This window comes from Ipomoea triloba, chromosome 10 (genome assembly GCF_003576645.1).
Source record: "Ipomoea triloba cultivar NCNSP0323 chromosome 10, ASM357664v1".
NCBI classification, from domain to species: domain Eukaryota; kingdom Viridiplantae; phylum Streptophyta; class Magnoliopsida; order Solanales; family Convolvulaceae; genus Ipomoea; species Ipomoea triloba.
Window position 1 is genome coordinate 29,131,075 of NC_044925.1, and position 24,318 is coordinate 29,155,392.

General features: G+C 38.6%; 1 protein-coding gene across 3 annotated transcripts; it reads left to right on the forward strand.

Annotated features, from left to right (window-relative positions):
• The first annotated feature begins 18,502 nt into the window (after window positions 1-18,502).
• Window positions 18,503-23,575, forward strand: LOC116032059 (cleavage and polyadenylation specificity factor subunit 6). Of its 3 annotated transcripts, XR_004100714.1 has the most exons (3): window positions 18,519-18,654; window positions 19,256-21,332; window positions 22,770-23,575. XR_004100714.1 is itself a non-coding variant. In XM_031274451.1 (2 exons), the coding sequence occupies exon 2, from the start codon at window positions 19,292-19,294 to the stop codon at window positions 21,206-21,208; it is 1,917 nt and encodes a 638-aa protein (XP_031130311.1). In that variant the 5' UTR covers window positions 18,503-18,639; window positions 19,256-19,291; the 3' UTR covers window positions 21,209-21,667. The 3 variants fall into 3 exon arrangements, 2 of the variants coding, with proteins under 2 accessions (XP_031130311.1, XP_031130310.1); XM_031274451.1 differs by lacking the exon at window positions 22,770-23,575 and having other exon boundaries at window positions 18,503-18,639; window positions 19,256-21,667; XM_031274450.1 differs by lacking the exon at window positions 22,770-23,575 and having other exon boundaries at window positions 19,256-21,667.
• The last annotated feature ends 743 nt before the right edge of the window (window positions 23,576-24,318 follow it).

Here is a 24,318-nt window from a genome sequence, read left to right on the forward strand (position 1 = left end):
AATTCCATCCACTATCATATGTATGCCAATGAAGGAATCCACCACTCCAAGGCCAAAGAAAGAAAGATATTTGAAGGCAAAAAAAAAACAATGATTGAATGATGTTTGTTTGAGATGTGTCCAACTAAAATATTAGGTTCCCTATGCGTGGGTTCACTTACATTACCTTATTTTTCATGCACTTTTCCTGTTTTTTTAGGAAATGGGAAGAACCAAAGAGCAAGCCAAGAAAAGGGATTATGAGGAAGCAAGCACAAGCCGAACAAGGGCTAGAGCATCGCCACCACCTCCACCACCACAAGTTGATCCTAATGGAAGAGGAACAAGGGTCCTCCGAGGCTTAACTCATGAACAATTGGCGCTTGTTGGATGTGTATACGTCAAAGAATCTAATTAGAGGGAAATACTTTGATCCGAGTGTGCTAAAGGAATTTGTTTGCGAACACATGGTAAATCGGTTGCTAAGACACCCGCAATGGAGAAAGTATTAGAATGGAGAGGGCCGACATATACTCCGGTTACCTATGAGTTTCTTGCTTCCTTTAACATAAAGAAAGAGCCAAACGATGCCTAGAAATCCATTTCTTATGTTCTTTTTGGGAATATATATAATCACTCCGTTGATGAGCTAGCTTTAATACTTGGGTTACATACCCATGATGAGATGAGCATGCCTTACTTCCGGAGGTACTATGTGGAGTTTGATTTCGATAGAGATGACGCGACATATTGGGGCCTTATTACGAATGATGCGGAGTATAACACTAGCAACTTTATGGCAAGAAAGATCTGAATGAATCATCTCAAGGCAATCCGACTTAATTTAGCAATCAACTTGTCAGGAAGAAAAACAAATTTGAACAAGGCCTACCGGCAAGATTTGCTTTACATGTGGAGTACGGAGAAGGAAGCGGATGTCAACATGGGAGCCCAAGTGAAGAAGTGGCTTGCCTCTCAAAATAAGCCCAATGTTCAATCCGTTTTTATAGAACCGTTGGTAACGGAGTTATGCGTAGGATTAGGGCTTGATGCGGATCTTAAGGGTGAGACAGTTGAAGCCGAGATGAAAGCATTTACCGTCCAAGACTTCTTTGCTATGAACCTTAGGTTGTGAGGTGATGATGCCCCGCTAATTGGTGATAAGGAAGAGGAAGAATATTATGAAGGAAATGAAGAGCAACAACAGCATGGTGGAAAGGGCGTTCAACATGGTGGACCCGTGATGATGGATTGGGAATCTACAAGAGCCTTTCATATGCAATTGCACCAAGAACAAAAGGGGTTTCTACAAGCCCATAGCACAAGGCAAGATGAGGAATTGCACGAATAAGAGATGTGGTGGAGCACAACACGAGAATGATTGAGGAGCTCCAAGCACAATTGGCTAACCAATTCCATCCACCATCATATGGAGGCCAATGAGGGAATCCACCACTCCAAGGCCAAAGAAAGGAAGAGATTTGAAGGAAAAAAAAACAATGATTGAATGATGTTTGTTTGAGATGTGTCCCACTAAAACATTAGGTTCCCTATGCGTGGGTTCAGACTTACATTACCTTATTTTTCATGCACTTTTACTGTTTTTTTAGGAAACGGGAAGAACCAAAGAGAAAGCCAAGAAAAGGAATTATGAGGAAGTAAGCACAAGCCGAACAAGGGCTAGAGCACAGCCACCACCTCCACCACCACAAGTTGATCCTAAAAGCGCTTTATGATTAAGACACTCATATCCATATAGCGCTAGGCACAGTTGGTTAGGAAATTTGTTTCACTGGAGTTGAACTTGCTTCCTGGAGTGCTAGTGATGCATTTGTCCCAGCATGAACTTCTGATCTTTCCAACCAACTCATTGATCATTGCCCTTTGCTTTTCTTCATTGAGAAATTGCAGCATCTCGACGGATTTCGGAGCTGAAGCATCCATGGCTGACTCGAGGCGAGGGTAAACTATAGAGGGAGTAGCTTTGGGAAGGAAGTGAGAGTTCATCCCGCTGCAAACGCTAATTTGTTGAGTTCGTTTTTTAGGGGTGGGAGTGTGATTGTTGTTTGGGATCTTTTGGTTGTTATGTTCGGTTTAACGTTTGTTTACAGTGTTGCTTCTCTCGTTCTTGTTCATCTCAAAGTAATCTTTGTTTTTGTTCCGCCGATGTGTGCATGTCAGTATTCTGCCATGTGCAAGTCTGTATTCTGCTATCTGCACATGTGTCTTATCATCTTGATTACCCTTAGTTTTTTGTTCTTTTTTTTTAAATTTTATATATTTTTTGTAGGGTAGTCTAGGGGTGGAATTGTTTTCTGTGTAATCTCCAGGTTGTGGTAATTTTTCTTCTAATTTTTTTTAGAGTCATTTTCATTTTTGGTCCTACTATTATTAGGGCATTGTCAATTTTAGTCCACTTCATTAATTTTTGCCACATTGCGGCCAGTCTTATTTAGTCCTTGCCACTTTTAGTCCACCGTTAAAATTTTTGTCAAATAATCGTCCAAAACAGGGGTATTTTTTGTCTTTTCATGCTTTGATCATCTCCTAACCCTTTGCAGTAGTTTTCCTTACATATTTTCATCCAATGAAAAGGTTTGGCGAAAGTCATGCCTTTGTAATGTGGCTCACATGGCTTTCGTTGGACCTCTTCATTGGATGAAAATGTGTAAGGAAAATCACTGCAAAGGGTCAAGGAGATGACCAAAGCATGAAAAGACAAAAAATACCCCTGTTTAGGACAGCCATTTGACGAAAATTTTAACGGTGGACTAAAAGTGGTAAAGACTAAATAAGATTGGCCGCAATGTAGCAAAAATTAATGAAGTGGACTAAAATTGGCAATGCCCCAATAACAATAGGACCAAAAATGGAAATGACTCTTTTTTTTATCAGTTTTGTGCATTTTTAGCCAAAACATTATTTGTTATTCTCTGCATGATGTACAGTGCACATAGCAATAAACTAAAGTGCACACAGCGACTATGCATTTATATTGGTTTTAAATTTTTTTGTCCAGTGACTGTGTTTTTTTCTCATTACCAGGTGGCAACATCTTTCAGTCTTGGTATGTCCGCTGGTAAGTCCGGTGTTATTCGGGCGTTTGGTGGTGTGGTCACGTCTCTTGATATTGTTGTCCACCCCAACCGTTGCTAAGAATAAGGGTTCTGAGAAGCGGTTCAAATCGTCGAAAGAGGTAGCTGTAGAGAAAACGTCTTAATCAACACGAGAGTCCAAGACTTGTTACCAATATGTGCGTCGTGATAGCAATTGGCCGCTAAAGGAGTAGTGTTATTTTTTTACTTGTGCATTTTTTCAGACTTTATATTTTAGGATGAGACATTGATTATTTTTGTGGGTTTAATCTGAATAATTTACTCTTGTTCTTAGTCTATGCTTGACGTTTTTTACCCCCACGTATTTCGCTAAGCTGTTGAGATACAAATGAGTGGTCGTGTGTGTGCAACTACTTTATAGTGTGTGTGTGCATGTCAATTTTAACTCTTGTTCTATAAAGTATGTTGGTGTGTGCACCCCAGTATTTCGCCGTGTGCCGTTCAGACTCATTTGAGGTGCATTGTGCATTTAATCTCTTCTCTATTCTCGGGAAACTTATTGATGAGAATTGGGTTAACTTTGTGGGTTTATTCTAAGAAATTAAATCTGAATTTTATTTTGTGGTTGACATAGTTATTTCGCCACAACTAACTTGAAACTGTTGAGGATCAGATTAATGGTCGTGTGTGTGTGCACCTACTTTATGTTGTGTGTGCATGTCAGTTTTCACTCCTATGCTATAAAGTACGTTGGTATGTGCACCCCAGCATTTCACCGTGTGCCGTTCAAACTCATTTGAGGTGCATTGTGCATTTAATCTTTTCTCCATTCTCGGGAAACTTATTGATGAGAATTGGATTAACTCTGTGCATATTAGTACAACTGCATGTGCACGCCACTGTATTTTAGTGTGTAACTAAAAAGTATACTCGTTTGCACCCATTGCAGTACAACTGCATGTACACACAAATGTATTAGGGAGATGAAACCAATCAAAATTGCGCTACAAATAAATTACTGATTATAGATTTTTCATAATTCAACATCCAAGTAATTCAAAAATAAATTTCCTTAAAATAGCATAGTTTTCAAATTCAAAATGCATAAGTTGTATTGTTTGACTATACGTCACATCGTGATGATCAAAACCTGAAAGATTCCCGCACTATTAGTTCCATTGTGTCACATAACTTCGGAATAATGCCTTGGGATCTAGTTCCCTTGTTTCTTACCTGCACTCAAGGAAAAAAAAATGGTAGTCTGGGTGGTTCTATATTCACGCAAAAACCATTAAAAAAAAACACAACAATTTTCTATAATACCAATTAATAAAAAAAAATATTAATACCAACTATCACCGACCATAAAGTCACAATTATAAGGTAATCTCCAATGGACTAAGATGCATAGAAATGCACATGACACTCACCCCTCACCCCACCCCCCCCACCCCNCATGGTCTAACTAATATGTCAACATTATTGAATCACCAACAATTAAAAAATTGCAGGTCTGCAGATAGATATCATTTGCCTGTGGTGCACACATTAAAACACAGGAATGCACACATTAAAACACAGGAATGCATATTAGCCTAACACCCCCAATCTGCTTATATCTAATTGTTATATTAGAACTACTCTCAAGTGGAACCCACCCTAGTCTAAATGTAGTTAAACTCATTGGAAAAAAAAACATCAATATTTCTATGGCAAACTTGTATTGCAAACCATTCAACAAAACAAACTCATAAAATTTCAAACATGCACACACTAAAACACATAAATGCACACTGACCCATACAACTCCCGGCTAAGCCTATTCTGCCGGAAACTCTAAACACATTGACGGAAAATAATACCACAGCGTGTTTTTCCGGCTTCTGTTACAGAACCTAGACTCCCTTCGCCACCAAACCCCTTCTACACTATTGTCTAATTTACTGTCTGAACCCTACGTTTGGTGTGAGCAATGGCTTGAGTTCAGTCTCTTTCAAGTAAAACGAAGCACCTTATCCTCCAATTAAGAACAAAATTGAAAAATTTTAGGAATAAATTACAACATACCTCTATTTTCTGACTTGTTCCTGGAGCCTCTCCGCCGTTTCTTCCTTTGCTTCGTAGCAGCCATGACTTCCTAAGATTTGTCGACCTCTTTAATTTTTGTTTCCCTTCTCCGTTGATGCCAAAAATTTTCTTTGCGTAGACGTTTGGGAAGTGGAGATGAGAAAATCAGACTTCCCTTATTTTCCGAACGATTCCTTGTCAGAATTTTTCTTGAAAACGTACCTCTGTTTTTCGAACAATTCCTCGTTCCTCGTCGTCGTTTTATCCCTTCGTCTCGAAGTAGCCATAGCTTTGTGATTGTGGAGGTGGAGTCAGCCGACGTTTGTGTGTGTGGAGGAGAGAAAGCCGGGTATAACCAATATTGTCGTATATCTGCTTCAACGCCCTAAAGTCCCTAAGACTAAATTGCCCTTTGATTACTTATTATTAGTATTAATCACCCTATTTTTAAGATAAACATTAAATTCTTAAAATTAAATCTTACCCATTGGTGGCTGATTTCCAATGGCTAAGATTAAGTCTTATTTCTCATCTAACTAGGTTGTCTCATGTGAAGTCTACCCTATATATATATATATATATATATATATATATATATATATATATATATATATATATATATATATATATTTACACACTACACATCTAGCGCAACTAACAATCAACCTCTTTCACCTACTAGTCTTCTTCAACAAACATTTTAATACACAACTAACATTCAACTATACAATCAACATTCTACTAACTAACATTCATACATAACTAACATCCTATTAACACTCCCCTCAAGTTAGAGCATAGATATCAATCATGCCCAACTTGTTTTACAAATAACTAACTCGGGTTCCAATTAAGGCCTTTGTGAATAGGCATTTGAGTTATTCTCTGGTCTTCACAATCCAATAGAGATAAACTCTTGTTGTATCTTTTCACAAACGAAGTGGAAGTCGATCTCTATGTGTTTGATTTGCTCATGAATTACCAGATTTGATGCAATATGAAAAGCAGCTTGGTTATCACGCAATAGTTTTGTAGGAATCAGAGCATTGGAACCGGACTCATTCAAGAGATTATTTATCCACATCACTTCACACGTTGCTTGTGTCAACACTCAATCTTTGTATGACCATGATTCTTATACAGAATTCCATGTCCTGAGGCTCTCTTCAAATAGCTCAAGATATGCTTTACAGCTACCCAGTGCTCAGCAGTTAGGGATGCCATGTACTGACTTAAAACACTCACTGGATATGCAATATTTGGACAAATACTATCAAGTAGTTTAGCTTTCTAACTAATCTTCTGTACCTCTCAGGATCTTCAAACAATTCCCCTTCCTTTGATAGTTGCAAGTTCGGTATCATGGGAGTATTGCATGGCTTAGTACCCAATTTTCCTGTTTCAGAGAGTAAGTCAAGTACTTATTTTCTTTGAGATAGTAATATACATGTTTTACTTCTTATAACTTCAATACCCAGGAAGTATTTCAGTGGTCCCAAATCTTTTTGTTTGAAATTGACTATGAAGAAATGACTTGAGAGATGAAATCCCTTCTGTGTCACTCCATGTAAAGACAATATCATCCACGTAGAACATCTCACTAGAACAAGAACCCTATGTTGGGTTTTTTTTAATACTACTAACTCTATTACAATGCAGTATCTGTTCATAACTATTTTTCTCAACCTATTGAAGCACAAGAGTCGCCATTGCCCCCACTGAGGCTCGAACCCACCACCTCCCGTATAAAGGGAAGGGTTTGATGTCACTGGACTACAAGGTCCTTGGCCCTTGGATGAAATGTTGGGTTTAGACCCTTGGATGAAATAAATATCAGAAAGGCATCAAAACACAATAAACACCAATATCCAACCCCTAAACTACTCTACTCACTCATAATACAAAGATGAAACACAAGAACATTCATTAACAACATAATCCAACAATATATTAAGCAAATGATAAAGGAAATCACTGCAATAAACTAGAATCCAACAACATAAAGTAAATAAACACAATAACAATTCAAAATATACAAGAGTAATAAAGTAAGAATAATAGAATAACTAAAGAAGAAAGAAAATACCCTAAACTGCAATTTTCCCTACTGCTATAGTGCTCTATGGCAGCTCTCTCGCCTCTCTTTGCCAAAAGGAGAAAAATATCTATTTATAGTAGCATCACAAGGTTTCGGTGCACGAGCATCGCACGGGTGTGCTAATACTTGTGCGGGTGCACCGGTATGGCACGGGCACGAAGTGCCAGTGCGAAAGACAAGGCATGCCCGTCCGATCCTTTGCGCATTTTTCCTCTAGTTTTACTTCCATGCTCATTTGTGATGCCTTTTTGCTACAAAATGATAAACTTTTGCTTCCTTTTTTTTCATTTTCCTTTCTCCAAAGTATATTTAGGTCATTCTTAGCATAAAACACTCTTTTAAGTCTGAAAAACCCAAATAAACACTTCAAAATAAGTGCAAAAAAATAAGAATGATGTGAAAATATGTTACAAAATAAGAGTCATCATTAGGTTTGGTTGATTAAGAATGTAAAGTAAATGTTTTAAAGTAAATAGAGAGGGAGATTTTTATAGTGGTTTGGCTTAACACCACTTACTCAACTCTTCTCCTAGAACTCCTTAGGAGGATTGCACTATCTCTTTAGTATAAATAAGACCACTAAAGCCTTGATCACAAAGCTAGCCTCAAGTCTCAAGTTTTTCACAAGACAACCCTTGCTACTCCGCCTATTTATACTTCCCACAGTAGGCAATAAGTTGGTTTGAACACAAAATAGTTCACTTTTCCAACTATTGACTTGTCTTGTAATCTTTGTTTCTTGCTAAAGTCTTGCTCTTGATATAGAATTTGAGTTATTTCTTCTCTCTCACTAGTCTGTTTTTAAATTGCTTGAGATCACTTAAATACTTGTAAGTTTTTTCTTGAATTGACCATGTAACTCCCCCAATTCTAGGATAATAATAAAGGTAATAAAATATAGTAATAGATAAAAGGGTTCCCAAATTCTACTAAATATCCACAGAAGCAAAACCAAAGTCATAGGGGTGTTATGCCACATTTAGGCCAACTAAGCCTAAATGATTAGGCAATGTCCACAATCCTCATAATGCAATCCATAACTATCCAAAGAGTCAATTATTACAACCTCAAAGTAACTAGGTAAGGCTCACAAGCCCAAAGTCTAACAAAAGAAAGTCATAACTAGCCCAAGGAAGGGGTAGAGCTAATATCATACTAGCGCACTCTCGAGGGAAGGCTCTACTCCATACCTGAAAACATAAGTTACAAATATTAGCGAATAATGTTAAGTAAGCCCCACTTCAACATGTAAAGCTACATAATATATCTTTGGTATCCAACATAGGTTTGAGACTAACATACATATATATACACATCCACTGGCCAACTCTATGAAAGGTTTTCAAAAGACTCATACACCACAATAGCAATAATCACGAGACCAGCACAAGAAAGAGTTATAAGACCGCAACAAGGCTCAACTCAAACATAACGAGGTACAACCTCAACACTTTAGCAAGGAGATGAACAGTCCCCATCATACTAGCTCATTACATAAACCACTAATAGTATAGCAAGGTATAATCAAGATAGTTATATTCACCAAATACCAACATGAAACTAGTGTGGAGGGCTTCCATGCAATCTCAATACCACATGACATGTAATCAATACCAATAAATCAATACCATCAATGCCACACAATACCAATGGAAATAGACATAGAACTTTAAGTGTATACACCCCCTATTGGGATTCCAAGCCCAACCGATTAGTTACTATCTCTTACACCCAAGATACATTTCTACCAGGTGCCCAAAATGAACAAAGGCAATCCGAAGCTTCTCGTACAACCTGATTAGTTCACAATGGTTGATCGAAGCTTTCCACACCATCGACCTGTCCGGAGCTTCCCACACAACCAAACCCATTGCAAACAGAGCCAGAGGCACGCCAATCTCAAACCAATCAATCAAAGGCAACCCGGAGCTTTCCACACTACCAGATTATGTCACCAATATACAAGAACATAGGTTTCCAATATTCACGAAACATAAGGATTATCAATAGAATAGGATTCATGAATGAATAACACTCAATAAGCAAAGACAAGGATTTATCAAGACTTTTCAGTAGGTTAAACTAGAACATGTGATAAGCCAAAGCATATTAGAACAGATCAGAACTGGAATAGAATCAACAATGAACTCACGGACCCAATTGGCGGGGCCTGAGGGCCCGCCGCACAGCATCGCACGAACAACCAGAAGGGGGTGGCAGAACTGAGACTTCCGCCACTCAACCCCAAAGCTAGCCTTGTGGAACTGACTCACGGGCATGCCAACCCCGTGGCTTAGTTCCGCTAGGCCAAAAACGAGAACAAGATAGTGAACTCCGAAATAAATCACAGTAGGCAAAAATGGACATCAGCTTCTCAAATTTCCAGAATAGATACACCACATCAACATGACTTCAAGAATAGAATAAAATGGCTCAACAACACTACAACAAAGCCGTAAAAACAAGACACAATATCAAAGATATTCAACCATCATATGCTCAAGAATCACAAGAATACACACCATAACATATAAGAGTAGAAAATATGTTTTATTGGACATAGGGTTACCTCTTAAAGCTATCTATTCAACCAATGTCTCCCAAAGCTTATCCTAGCACATCTTCCATGCCTTGATCATCTTAGGACCCCAAACCCATCATGAAAAGGTAGAAGGAAAACATGAGAATAGTGAAATAAGGAAAAGAAAATGAGATACAAGGTGAGTTCTTACCATAATCCAACTTGATATAGCATAAAGTATGAACCTTAGGTTGAACATTGAAGGTGGAAGGAAGATGAATATTTGGGTAGGGGAAAGGTGGGAATGGCGTGAGGGTGAAGAAGGAAGGAGTGGATGACTTTGTGTGATTTAGGTCTTGCTAGGTATATATAGTAAGTGGATAGGATAAGGTAAATATATACATATATTCATATATATGTGTATTAGGGTGAAGTAGAGTATAAATGAGTCTTTGAATTATACAAGGCTTGTAGGGCTTCAAATATTAATTTATATTGGGCTATAAGGTTTAACCAACAATAAGGGACTTATTGAAGTCCACAAGGTAATGAGTTAAAATGCTTTAAGGAAAAATATACATATATATCAAATCTTATAAAAATTTGGGTTTAAGGCAAAATATGATTTCCTAGAAATTATTCTCAATTGAAAGATTTAAGCTTAGAAGAATAATTTCCTTCTTGAAAATAATTACAGGGAGAAGTATCGGTATAAATTATTACCGGGTGTCACAGACCAACACCTCATTCAGATTCGAATAGAGGTATTTTTAGACACATTTGAATTTGTCTGTTGGAGGGAACAAAATTCAAATAGTCTTTTATCCTTTGTGCAATGACTAATGATTTTTCAAGTAGTTGGTTGTTTTTTGTTAGATTTCTAGCCATTGTTTTTGCCTTTCTCCTAAAAGCTTTTAAACGTTGTCCACTTTGCCTTGGCTATTTAAGGAAATCCATCTTAGGATGTGTACCTCAGACTTTAAATTCCTTTGGCAACATTCCTCTTCATAGTTTTTCGGTTGAGGATGTTCATTATTCTGCTAGTAAACATTATAATTGTCATATGTAAAGTAACCTTTAACTTTCCAGAGATTCTACTTTTCACTTCAACCTTGAGTAGCCTTTTCGGATATGACTTTGTGAAAATTCAATCCTACTATTTTCCGGTGTTAATTCAACTATCCGGAAATTTTAACTTTCCAGTCAAGGTTGGCTCTTTCCACTTTTCGACCATTTAACCTTCTAATCTTCTACTTTGCAATCTTGAACTTTTCGAATCTTTAACCTTCCGGGTTGTGACTTTTCTAAGATAATCTTGCGAAGATTATTGTACTTGACCTTTCTGAACTTGATTGGGTCTTTAATTTTCGGTATTTTTACTTTCTGTCGTTTCTGGTTAGTAAAGTTCTTTCCTAAAGTTAGTGTTGCAAAAATCCCACCTAAGCGCTAAGCGCCAGCCGACCGCCTAGCGTATCACCTTAATCGATGGTTTGGCGACCGCCTAGGCCACTTAGGCACCGACCTCCTAGGCCTCCTAGGCTCCGACTAGACCTCCTAGGCACTGACTAGGTCTCCTAGTCGACTGATTAGCTATTGTTTTTTTTAAATATGTTATTTTACTCAAAACAACATCGTTTTGAGCGAAATAACTCTAAATTATTCAAACTCTAGATTTTTTCGGTTAATATTTAATATTTTAGTATTAACTATTAAAGTATTATATAGTTTATAATTATTAGTCTTTAAAAAATTAAAAATACTCAAACAAATTTTTAAAAATTAAAATTTAAATAAAAAATACTCGGGCGCCTAGGCGCTAATTAATCCCTGCCTAGAAGAACTCTCTTCATCTATGAAGGCCAACCTTCTTCTTTGTCTTTGGTCCTAGAGACAAAGAGTTATCTTAGTCTCTAGATCACAGATGAGTTTGGATACAGAAATGGCCCTCTTCATGTTCGATCTAGAGATTATAGTCATCCAATCAAAAAGTTAACACTTTTTGCCTTTGATTGGTAAATGAAGATGTCAAACGTTTTTATCTTTGATTTGGAGATGAAGATAAACCCTCTGTCTTTGGTCTAGAAATAAAGAGTTCTCTTAGTCTCTAAATCACAAATGAATCTGAATGCAAAGAGGATAAACCACATTTTTATTATTTTGTAAATCTAAATTTTAAAAGTCAAATATGTAAGTATTATCAAGATTAGGATTGAATAATTGAATGTCTCAGTCTGGTCATATTACAAGGGAGAAAATATATACAAGCTATAGAGTTTGAATAGTAATACAACTAGTCTATAATAGGAGTCCTAACACTCCCCTTCAAGCTCAGGAAGGCGCAGCAACCTGAAGCTTGTCACGCAAAAAGGAAAAATGAGGCGCAGCCAAAGGTTTGGTGAAGATGTCCGCCAGTTGATCCTTAGTCGAAATGAAATTAACCTGTAAGTCACCTGCAACCACTTTATCACGAACAAAATGATAATCAATCTCAATGTGCTTCGTACGAGCATGGAACACAAGATTGGCACACATGTAAGTAGCACCGAGATTATCACACCACAACTTCGGAGGTGAGTCATGGGAAATGCCCAGCTCACGAAGTAAAGACACAATCCAGGTGACCTCAGCACACACATCTGCAATGGCCTTGTACTCAGCCTCAGTAGATGACCTAGCCACAGTCCGCTGTTTCTTACACATCCATGACACCAGATTAGACCCCAGGAACACAGCAAACCCACTCGTAGACTTCCGATCAACAGGACAACCAGCCCAATCCGAGTCAGAATACGCATGAAGAGCATAGTTAGAGGACTTACGAAGTAATAGACCAAAATGTGTAGTCCCCTTAACATAACGCAGAACACGCTTAAGCTGGGCCCAATGATCCACCGTGGGAGCATGCATCTATTGACACAAAAGGTTAACCGCATAGGAAAGATCAGGACGAGTTACAGTGAGATACTGTAACGCACCCGCCAAGCTCCTGTACCTCGTAGGATCAGCGTAGGACTCAGAAGAGACATCCGATGAGCGAGACACTAGAACAGGAGTAGCCAAAGTCTTGCAGTCAGATATACAAGCCTACTTCAGAACATCCAACATATACCGCTTTTGAGATAAAAGCATGCCACCAGAAGTAGAAACAGTCTCAATACCAAGGAAGAATGAGGGTGCATCCATATCACAAATCTTAAAAGCCACAGATAGTTTAGTCACTAGATCAGACACCAAAACAGAATCACTGCCCATAATCAAAATGTCATCCACATAGACCAACAGATAAACATGCAACTCCCCCTGAGTAAAAATAAATAGAGAAACATCGATTTTGGAGGCCCGAAAACCAACAGACAGCAAGAAAGTATGCAGCCTAGTAAACCAGGCACGCGGGATACAAGCACCTCTACAATAAGCAAACATGATCAGGGTATTCAAGATCAGCATAGCCAGGAGGCTGACTCATGTAAACCGTCTCAGCCAACCTACCATTCAGAAAGGCATTGTGCACATCTAACTGCCGCACAACCCAACCAGAAGTCAAAGCCAAAGACAAGAGCAAGTGAACAGTAGTAGGCTTAACCACCGGGCTGGATGTGTCAAAAAAGTCTTGCCCAGCCACTTGGTTAAACCCCTTACTACAAGCCGAGCCTTATGGCGCTCAACCGAGCCATCGGCCTTATGCTTTGTGCGAAAGACCCACTTACACCCAACTACATTCATACTTACAGAGAACGGCACAAGCTTCCAGGTCTGGTTCTGCAACAAAGCATTAAATTCGGCATCCATAGCATCCCTCCACTCAAGAGACCGAACCGCCTGAGAATAAGAAGTAGGCTCCGGAGAACATACTTGAGCAGACAAAGCCACCAAAACAACCCCTTTAGCCCGAGCTCGGCTACTAGTCATAGGAGCAGACTCACGTGGTGCAACACGAGAAACAGGAGCACGACGGGCGCGAGAAGACACCACCGGCCGAACAGCAGAAGAGACAGCCACCAGACTAGGAACAGGTGTTGGCACACACGCAACACCCCACGGAGGCGACTAATCGGGAATAACAGGCTGCAAAACAGACTTAGTAGCAAAGGGAAACACCTGCTCATCAAAACGCACATGCCGGCAAATAAAGACCTTACCAGTAGTTAAATCCATACATCTATACCCCCGAAAGGAATCAGGATATCCAAGAAAAACACAACGAGCTGACCGAAAACTCATCTTATGACGATTATAGGGACGAAGATGAGGATAGCAGAGGCAACCAAAGACACGCAAAAAAGAGTAAGAGGGAGGAGAGCGATGTAGCATGAAATGAGGGCTACGATCACCCAAGACAGAAGTGGACATCCGATTAATGAGATACACCGCAGACTCAAATGCATAATCCCAGAAATGGGACGGAACCGATGAATGAGTAAGTAAAGTAAGACCAGTCTCAACTATGTGCCTGTGCTTACGCTCTACATGGCCATTCTGCTCGTGAGTATAAGCGTAGGACTGCCTATGACGAATGCCAAGTCGAAGACACTCAGAGTGTAGTTTCTTGTACTCAGCACCCAGATCAGACTAGATGGACTTAATGCGACAATTAAACGAATGCTCAACCAAAACACGAAATTGAGCAAAAATGGCATACAAATCAGACTTGAGACGCATAGGAAAAAACCATGTATAGCGGGTATAATCATTAATGAAAATCACAAAATAATGATATCCATTACTAGATAAAAGTGAGGCAGGACCCCAAATGTGTGTATACACCAATTCTAAAACATGCGAACTATTAGACTAAACACTTAAAAGAGGGAAACGCGCAGATTTCCCCATCTGACATGCACTACAAAGAGAATCTAAACGACCAGACGAACTAAGCAAAGAAGACTCTAAAATGCGACCTTGAACCCGGGGATGCGGATGACCAAGCCGCCCATGCCACACAGAAGACGACGCACGAGCAAAAAAAAACGCAGATGGAGAGGTCACCGGCAAAGAATATAGACCACCCGAACTCTTACCCTGCAGAAGGACCGCTTTGGTGCGGATATCCTTCACAACAAAATATGAAGGGTAAAACTCAAAAACACATTATTTTCAGCCTCAAATTTTTGAACAGACAGAAGCGAAGTAGATAACCCAGGAACATGTAAAACATGAGACATTTTAAACGAACGAACAGGGGTATTAAAAGATGCATAGCCAACACTGGAGATGGGTAAGGCCTTACCATTACCAACACGAAGCGCATCTGAACTAGTGTAATCATCCGACGCTAGAAGTGCACCACTATCTGGAGTAGCGTGATCCGTAGCACCCGTGTCGGGGTACCAAGTATGAGAGGTCAAAGACACGCCCGGATCCTGATAAACCATATTAGCCCGTGAACCATCCGAATAACGACGATAGCACGTCACAGTAGTGTGACCGGGCAGCTCACAAATCTAACACTTCGGCCCCGAGCGACCACGCGATGAGCTGCCACCACAGTGCCACTGCTGCCCACGGCCACGACCGAACTGCTGCCCTTGGAAAGCATTCTGCCCAGCTGAAAAACGCGACCAGACTGTAGAAAAGGCGAAGCAGAGTACTGGTAGCCACCGCGCCATTGCTGACCACCGCGGCGACCACCCCGACCAGTGCCTCCTCTACGAGCAACGTTTGCCACTGGCGAGCCACCAGCGACTGCCTACGAGAACTCCCGAACATGAGGGAACTCCTGTGAACCCAGCAAATCGGCTAATTGCTCCAACAGAACGGGACTGGGTCGCGACGCCAAGGATGCAACAAACGCCTGGAATTCGACTCGAAGACCACGAATACGTAAATGTTCTTCTCATCATCTGAAACCGGACGGCGGGCAAGCACAAGATCCTCCAGCAGCACCTTCACACGACCAAGAAAGTCCGCCACCGACGCATCCCCCTACTACAAAGTCTACAATTGGCCGAGGAGATGAACTAACTGAGCCCGAGACGTCGACGCCAATGCCACTTCAATCGCACACCAAGCAGCTCAGGAAGTCGGCTTACCAAGAACAAGAAGCATAACCTCCTCAGTCAGCGATGAAATAATCATGGAGAGGATGGCCTGATCTTGCTGCTGCCAATGACCGTAAGCCGGATTAGCAGCCGCAGCGACGGACGAGACTTCACCGGCAGGAACGGGGAGGGTGGCCGGAGGCGCGGGAACGGACCTGTCAACGTACCCCATGAGGTTCTGACCACGCAAAAAAGGAACCAGTTGCGCTCGCCAGAATAAAAAGTTCCGATTAGTGAGCTTGATACTCACAAAATGATGAGCCGACGACAGGGAATCGATAATGAAGGAGCTATGGAATTCGAAACGGTCCGCTCGGATGAAACACCGGCAGAGCCATCATTAGCGGCCATCAGGGAAAAACCTAGCGATTGATACCAGATTAGGATTGAATAATTGAATGTCTCAGTCTGGTCAGATTACAAGGGAGAAAATATATACAAGCTATAGAGTTTGAATAGTAATACAACTAGTCTATAATAGGAGTCCTAACAATCAAAATCTACAGGTTCATAACACTAACGTTGGCTTGTTTTATTACATATCACCAACATGTTTCTTAGTTTCATGTTTTCTATATTATAATTGTTGTCAAATTTGGTCAATTTTGAGGTATAGCGCATGTGAATTTCGAAGTGAATTTTATTTATCTTGGTTAGAGTTGACTTTATATATATATATATATTTTTTAAACTAGATATAGCTTTCATAATTCCTAATTCGAAATTCTTTTAGTATGGTCTCTTTGTCAAAAATAAATTTATCATCAATTTGATATCCTCATTGTTTCCAATATGGAGATAAGAGATGAAGAAAGTGAAAGCAACCAAAAATAAATTTTTTGTTATTTTTATTTTGCAAATATAATAAATTAATAAGATAATTTTTTTAAAAATAATTTCTTAGCTTTAAAATGCCTGTTTGGATGCTATGTTAGTCTTATACAAGGAATATGAGATTTAGATATATTTTGAGGAGCGCAAACAAGGATTTCATTGTGGTTAGAGGAATTTCATGGTAAGGTGTGTATCATTCTAAAGAAGCCAAGGTTATAGGAGTAAGGAAAGCTCTCAGTTGGCTAAAACATTTGAATATGGACCTTATCCAAGTTGCGATCAATGTTTTTTAATTAGGTTTTTAATGGTATTGGTTTATGTCCATAATCTCAACATTTGGTTTGATTTGATGATATTAAAGAAATGCATGTAATTTTTCTAATATTTTCTTATGTTTTGTCAAACGATATTATTTAAATGTTAGGGAGGTCTTCTTTTATACCAAATTGTACGAATTGGTTTTTCACTATTACTCTTGTTTTTTTCTATTCGCATGTTGGTTTAGTTGTAAAGCAGTGTCGAATGGCTGCTTGTGACATTGGGAACCTTTTGGTTCGTCATGTCAAAAGGTCAACGAATCACGTTGTCCATGTGCTTGCACGGGCGGCTGGTTCTTCCTCTATCCTTGGAGAGTGGTTGTCTATCGCTCCTGGTTGTATTTCAGATTTGCTTTAATATGATCCTTCTCGTTTGTTAAAAGAAAAATGAAGCTCTTTCTCGTTAATTTTTTTAAAATAAAAAATAGTCATTTTTTTTAGTTAATGTCACGTGGAGTCATCCGAGTATATGATTTTGCCACATTTAGTCCTAAACTTTCAAATTAACCGTCGATGGTCTTTCAACTTTCAAATTATAACTAGGGGTGTGCATTCGGTTAACCGTTCGGTTAACCGAACCGTTTTAACCGAACCGAATTAACCGAAATTTTAAAACCTTTAACCGTTAACCGAACCGAAGTATGTGTTACCGAATTAATCGAACCGAAAATTTTTTCGGTTAATCGGTCGGTTAACCGAAATTTTTTAACCTAAAATATAAAATTCTAAAAATAACACCTAAAATAATAAATCCAATTAAAATAAAATACAAATCATCCATAACTTCAAATATTCAAACATCCATAACTTCAAATCTTCAATCTAATTAGTATTTAGTATTTATATTTAATTATTTATCTATATATATATATAAATTCGGTTAACCGTTCGGTTAATTCGGTTAACCGACCTTCCGAACCGAATTAACCGTTAACCGAAATTTCAAGATTCCTTTAACCATTAACCGAACCGAATTTTTCGGTTCGGTTAATGGTTAACCGAAATTTTTCGGTTCAGTCGGTTAACCGAAAAATTTCGGTGAATTGCACACCCCTAATTATAACCATCCATGGTCTAAGTTTACCACTCATGTTCCTTCAACTTTCACAATTTAACCAGCTGTGGTCCTCTTGGAAGGATAGTGAGTGGTTAAAATTTGATAGTTGAAGAACTATGAGTGATTAACTTGGACCACGAATGATAACAATTTGAAAATTGAAAGACCACGAATAGTCAATTTAAAAGTTTAGGACTAAACATGGCAAAATCACAATAATTGGAGGACTCCAGATGGTATTAACTCCTTTTTTTTTTTAATTTGAATTTGAGTATTCATTTTTTTTTTCAAATTCAAGATTTTTTTTTTGAGAAATCAAATTCAAGAATTTAATTATCATTTTTGTTATTTTCAAAAAAAAAATTATCATTTTTGTAATAGTTAATTTAATTTAAATTTTTTTTGAGTATGACAACGGAACTTCGCACGCTGTAAAGAAATCTAGTCAAAAATAGAATGTCTATTATTGCTTTTAATGAACCCAATATATCCGTCATTTACACTTTCCTCCCCAAATAAAATTGAAACTAGAAAACAAAATCCACTTCGCACTGGACCAGCAATTCTACGAAGCTGAAGAAGGGGGGGAAAGAGAGAGAGAGAAAGATAGGGAGGGAGAGCGAGAGAGAGAGAGACTGAAGAGGGAAGGAGCTGAGTTTTGGGTGTTGGGAGGTGAGACGAAGAAGTGTAAGGAAATACTGTAACCTTACTGCTATTTAATCATTTCCTGTTTTTCATCCAAGGATAAACCTAAAACTAAGTCAAGTCAATTTCTCTTCAAAATTTCCGCATTTATTGTTTATTTTAATGATTAATCAATCGCAGTTTCGATTACAATTGTTCTCAATTCTTTTTTCTGTTCTTTATGCTTTGGCTGTTGAATAAATATGCAATTTTTTGATTTGAATTTGGGATATGGGTATTGAAAGGATGGGTTCGAGATTTTAGCAACTGGTGTGTAATTTCTCGCTGTGGGTGCTATAGATGTTTACAGCGCATATTGTTATTATCAATTGTACATGCTAGTGAACATGTTGCTCTGATCTACACGGTTTTGTTCCTTTCGATGTTTGCAAGATCTTGATTTTCATGTTACCTTAAATTCTACCAGCTTCATGTAATTGGGTTACTTTCAAAAGTTATGCTATTTGACACTCTATCTTTATTAAAGTAAGCACCTTTGTGTTTTTATCTGCTTGAATTTTCCTTATTTTTCCTTAGAGCTGATGGGCATATTTATGTTGCTTAGATGTGAATTTAATTATTTTTTGAATATGCTTTAAATTAGGTGGAGGTGAATAATCAACACTGCTATTTAACATAAATGGATCCTACAGCTGATGACCAATTAGATTTTGATGATGAGGAATATGGAGGAGGTCAAAAGATGCAGTATCATGGAGGTGGAACTATCCCTGCACTTGCAGAGGAGGAAATGATGGGTGAAGATGATGAATATGATGATCTTTACAATGATGTTAATGTTGGAGAGGGTTTTCTTCAGCTGCAGCGGTCTGAAGCACCAAAACCTCCTGATACTGTGGTAAATGGAGGATCCCAAGCTCCCGAAAATAATATGTCTGAACCAAGAGCGGGTGCTATAACATCACAAGAGATGAACCCTGGTGTTGCCAGTTCTGGACTGCGATTTCCTGAGCAAAAGAGTGGACTTACAGCTGAAAGGGGTCCCAATCAAGCTGCTGATGCCCCAGAAAAAGCAAGACCTCCTTCAATGACTCGTGATCCTCAAGTGGGAAACATGGGATTTCAAGGATCAGTTCCAATGTCTCATAGGACTGGTTCTGATCCAGCTGATATTTCAGGCAATGCTGTCAATGAGTCTATGCCATTGCAGAATTCAGCTGCTGGTGGCTCAAGAGGTGCTCCATTGATGCCAGCTCATCAAATAAATTCTAATGCCAATATTAACATGAACAGCTCTATGATGAATGAAAACCAGATGAGGCCAGCCATAGAAAATGGCAATACAATGCTCTTTGTGGGGGAGTTGCACTGGTGGACTACTGATGCTGATCTTGAGAGTGTGCTAATTCAGTATGGGAAAGTTAAGGAGATTAAATTTTTTGATGAAAGAGCTAGTGGCAAATCCAAAGGCTATTGTCAAGTTGAATTTTATGATCCTTCTGCTGCTACTGCTTGTAAAGAAGGAATGAATGGCCACCTTTTCAATGGGCGAGCTTGTGTGGTTGCATTTGCTAGTCCTCAGACAATAAAGCAGATGGGTGTTTCTTATATGAACAAAACCCAAAATCAAGTTCAGGCTCAACCAAGGAGGCCCATGAATGAAGGACTGAACAGAGGTAGTGGGACAAGTTTCCCCAGTGGAGATCAAGGGAGGAATTTTGGTAGGGGTGGCTGGGGACGAGGGGGACAGGGAATGCCAAACAGAGGTCCTGGTGGCGGGCCTGCAAGGGGAAGAGGTGCTATGGGAGCAAAGAATATGGTAGGTAATGTACCTGGAGCCAATGCCAATATGAGTGGTGGAGCTTATGGACAAGGGATTGCAGGTCCAGGTTTTGGTGGTCCTCCAGGTCTTATGCATCCTCAGGGCATGATGGGTCCTGGATTTGATCCTGGTTATATGGGTCGAGGAGCTGGTTATGGAGGCTTTTCAGGCCCTGGTTTCCCAGGGATGCTTCCTCCGTTTCCTGCTGTCAATCCAATGGGGCTTGCTGGAGTGGCTCCTCATGTCAATCCCGCCTTCTTTGGCCGTGGGATGGCTGCCAATGGAATGGGGATGATGGGGACAACAGGGATGGATGGTCCTCATCCAGGAATGTGGACTGATACAAGCACTGGTGGTTGGGGAGGGGAAGAGCATGAAAGAAGGACCAGGGAGTCAAGTTATGGTGGTGAAGATAATGCATCTGAATATGGGTATGGAGAGGCCAGCCATGACAAAGGAGCAAGGTCGACAGCTGCTTCCCGGGAGAAGGAGCGAGCTTCAGAACGTGATTGGTCAGGTAACTCTGAGAAGAGGCATCGGGATGATAGAGAGTATGAAAGGGACAGGTACGATAGGGAGCACAGGTACAGGGATGAAAGAGATGGTTATAGGGACTACCGTCACAAAGAACGTGAGTTAGATTATGAAGATGACTATGATAGGGGACATTCTTCAAGATCTCGAAGCAGATCCAGAGCAGTGCAGGAAGAGGATCATCGATCTCGTTCGAGGGATACTGACTATGGGAAGCGGAAAAGGTTGCCATCAGAGTAACATGGCTAAATGCTCTGTTATTCTTCACATGGTCTTAATTGGACTCCTACCACCCTATTATCCTTTCACTGCATTCCTATGCTGACTGCTTGAAGGCATATGAATTCTTCCTGAATTCAATGAAGTAAGAATATAGCTTAACTTTTATTCTATTTGCTATGAACCTTAATTGGTGCAAGACATTATATTTGTCTTATGATCCTGAGGACCTTTATCAGGACTTCTGTGGGATTTCATAGTGTGTTGGGACTTGAGAGTTCTTGTTGCCTGCTGCCAATCTTCATCTAGGATTGAGGGATTTCTGGTTCCATTAGCTCTCTTGAGCTGGTTTTATCCTTGCTTTTTATGAAATTTGAGACACCAGGAACATTGTTATATACTGTTATGTAGTTTGACTTGCTTAAGATATTCTTTGCGTTTGCCTTTTTTCATGAAGAAAAGCTTATTTTGCTTGTTCAACTTTCTTTTTAATTTTCTATTGTCTGGTTTAAGTAATGTTGTTGATGATGTGGTTGCTTGCTTATTGAACTAGTTCCTGGCTTCCTGTTATAATCCATTATAGTTTGACTTGCTTAAAATATTCATTGCATTTGCCTTTCTTTCATGAAGAAAGCTTCTTTTGTTTTTTCAAATTTCTTTTGATTTTCCATTCTTTGGTTTAAGAAGTAATGTTGTTGATGATGTGATTACTTGTTTACAGAGCCAGTCCTTGTTTTAATGATCTATGCTCCATGAATTTTGAATTTTGGTAACTGTTATTTTAAGTTCTATATAAGTTATAATGCATTCTCTGAGAATTGAAATTTTCTCTCTGAGGCTAGGTGGTGAGTGGTGACACTATTTTTAGCATTTTATATGGATCATCTAAGATATTCCTGATAGCATAATGTGCTTCCCAGTTCAGTTCTAATGGTTCACACTAAGATATGTTGTACTAACTTATGGCAATGAGCGTTCTTATATGGAACTTTAATACTCCATATTTAAAAGTGAATAGTCCTTGGTGGTGAGAGACTGTATATTCTTAAAAAGTATGGCAAAGTGAAGTGTTCTTTATTTTGTCGTTTTTCTAAGAATTCAGCTAAAGGCATCTAGAAACCTATATGGCATAACAAAGTGCATAATCAATAACATTTACTTTTTGTTTTTTGTGTATTTGAACTTTTAGTTTTTTCACTTATACTTGTGCGAGTGGTAAGCATAGCCATTGTTGGGTCATTGCTAAATGCTGAACAACTTAAGATGTGGCAGTGTGGCACTGATTGAAATTTGTGTGATGCCTTGAGTGGGAAGATATGTTTTTCTAGGTCTGCCCAGTTTGTGACATTTTTATGATATAAATAAGAAAGTAACAATATTTTAGAAGAGCATGCTAAACTTATCTGAAGCATGTGTTTAGGCCATGTCTGATCTCTTACAAGTACCATTTAACTTTTTCCTCTTCTCTTAATGTTTTGTTTAGGGGTGGGCATATTTATGTGCAAATATAGCTGTCCTGTCAGTATTTGATCTCTTTTGATGGACTTTGACATGGAAATTTTTCTTTAATTATCGTATTCAGGGAGCAGAGAGGCAACTCTTTGTTTTCATGTCTAAATCCGCATATGTTGGTTACATGGAGGAAGATGAGTTAACTTGGATGAATTCTCTGACAATCCTAGTGTTTTGGCCCATTGAATGTGGCTGTATTTTGTTTTCCTCATGAAATCTATATATGGTTTACCCTTCATTAAAGTTTGTAAAGAAGATTACAAATCATGTCGCCAGTTATGGCCATAGGGATGTGTCTACCACATGTACTTTTACAAATCCTATTTTGAGCTGTTTTGGTAGATTGTGTGTAGTATTTTCCAAACATGTAAGCGTTTCATTTCAATGCTTGTCCCTTTCTATCAGCCTGTAAGCGTGTTGTACCAAGTTTGAGCCCCATACTTGTCCACTAGATGGCTTGTACACAATTCCAATTCAACTTTAGGGATGGTCCGGTAGAACTGTTGTATGCTTAACTTTGTGTTGTAAAATTAAGCAATTACTATCATACTGGAGGGTTACGTTACTCATTTCTCCATGGAGCATATGAAACTATGAGCTTAAGCCTTAAGATACTACAAAATGTATTCTCGGTGAGCCATCTCAAGGCTTTATTGGATATGGTGACTGCATATTGCATATGTATTTATGGAATTGTTCTTACAACTAGGATTGTATACTTTGTGAATTGTAATTATAGATTCCATGATTAAAATTTTGTATCTTTTGTGTTGTAATTGGTTTATATCCTGATTGTAAATTTGGCTTGTGTAGCCGGATTATATCCCACTTGTAAAATGTCCATGTAAAATCCAATAGAGGGTTGATGTCTGTAAATTCGTTTTCCTTTGCCTCTGTATTGTATGCAGGCTTTTGTTTTTTTTTTCTTTACTTGGTGGTTAATATTATTGTGTTGGTTTTCCTGTTTTTTTTTTCCTTGTAAGAATTATAATCATTTTCTTTGCCTGTTGAGAAATTGCATTTGTTTACACCAATTGATTTCTTCATTTGGTGGTATTGTGAATGTGAAGCATTGTCAAGTGTTAACAAATTTCCTGTAATTGTTTCTTCCCAGCAGCTTGTGGTTGATTCTTATCCAAAACCATGCATGTTCATTTGTTTTCCTGCAATTTTCTGCTATGCCTCAATATTGCTCTTTCTTCTCATTTAGTTTCACCTTTTTTTTTTTTTTTGGTTTTGTTTTGTTTTGTTTTGTTTTCATTTACTCTTTTGACATTCACCTTGTATTTGTTTGTTTTGTGTTTGGGTTTCTCTCCTCCTGCATTGTTGGTTTAGTAACCTTTTTTCTTTATAACATCTTCGGATTTAGTATTTCATTTGCAAAACAAATACAATTATCAACCTTCTTTAAATTCTCTTCAATTATGGTATATCGTTCTTGTTTTTCCTTATACGAACCTATTAAAATTAATTTTTTTTATTTTCCAAATAAAATATTAAGACTTAAAAGGGTTATAATTAAAGAAGAAAGCATAACAAATTGTTTTTCTGAACCTATTAAAATTAAATTTTTTATTTTGCAAATGAAATATTAAAGACTGAAAAGGGTTATAATTAAA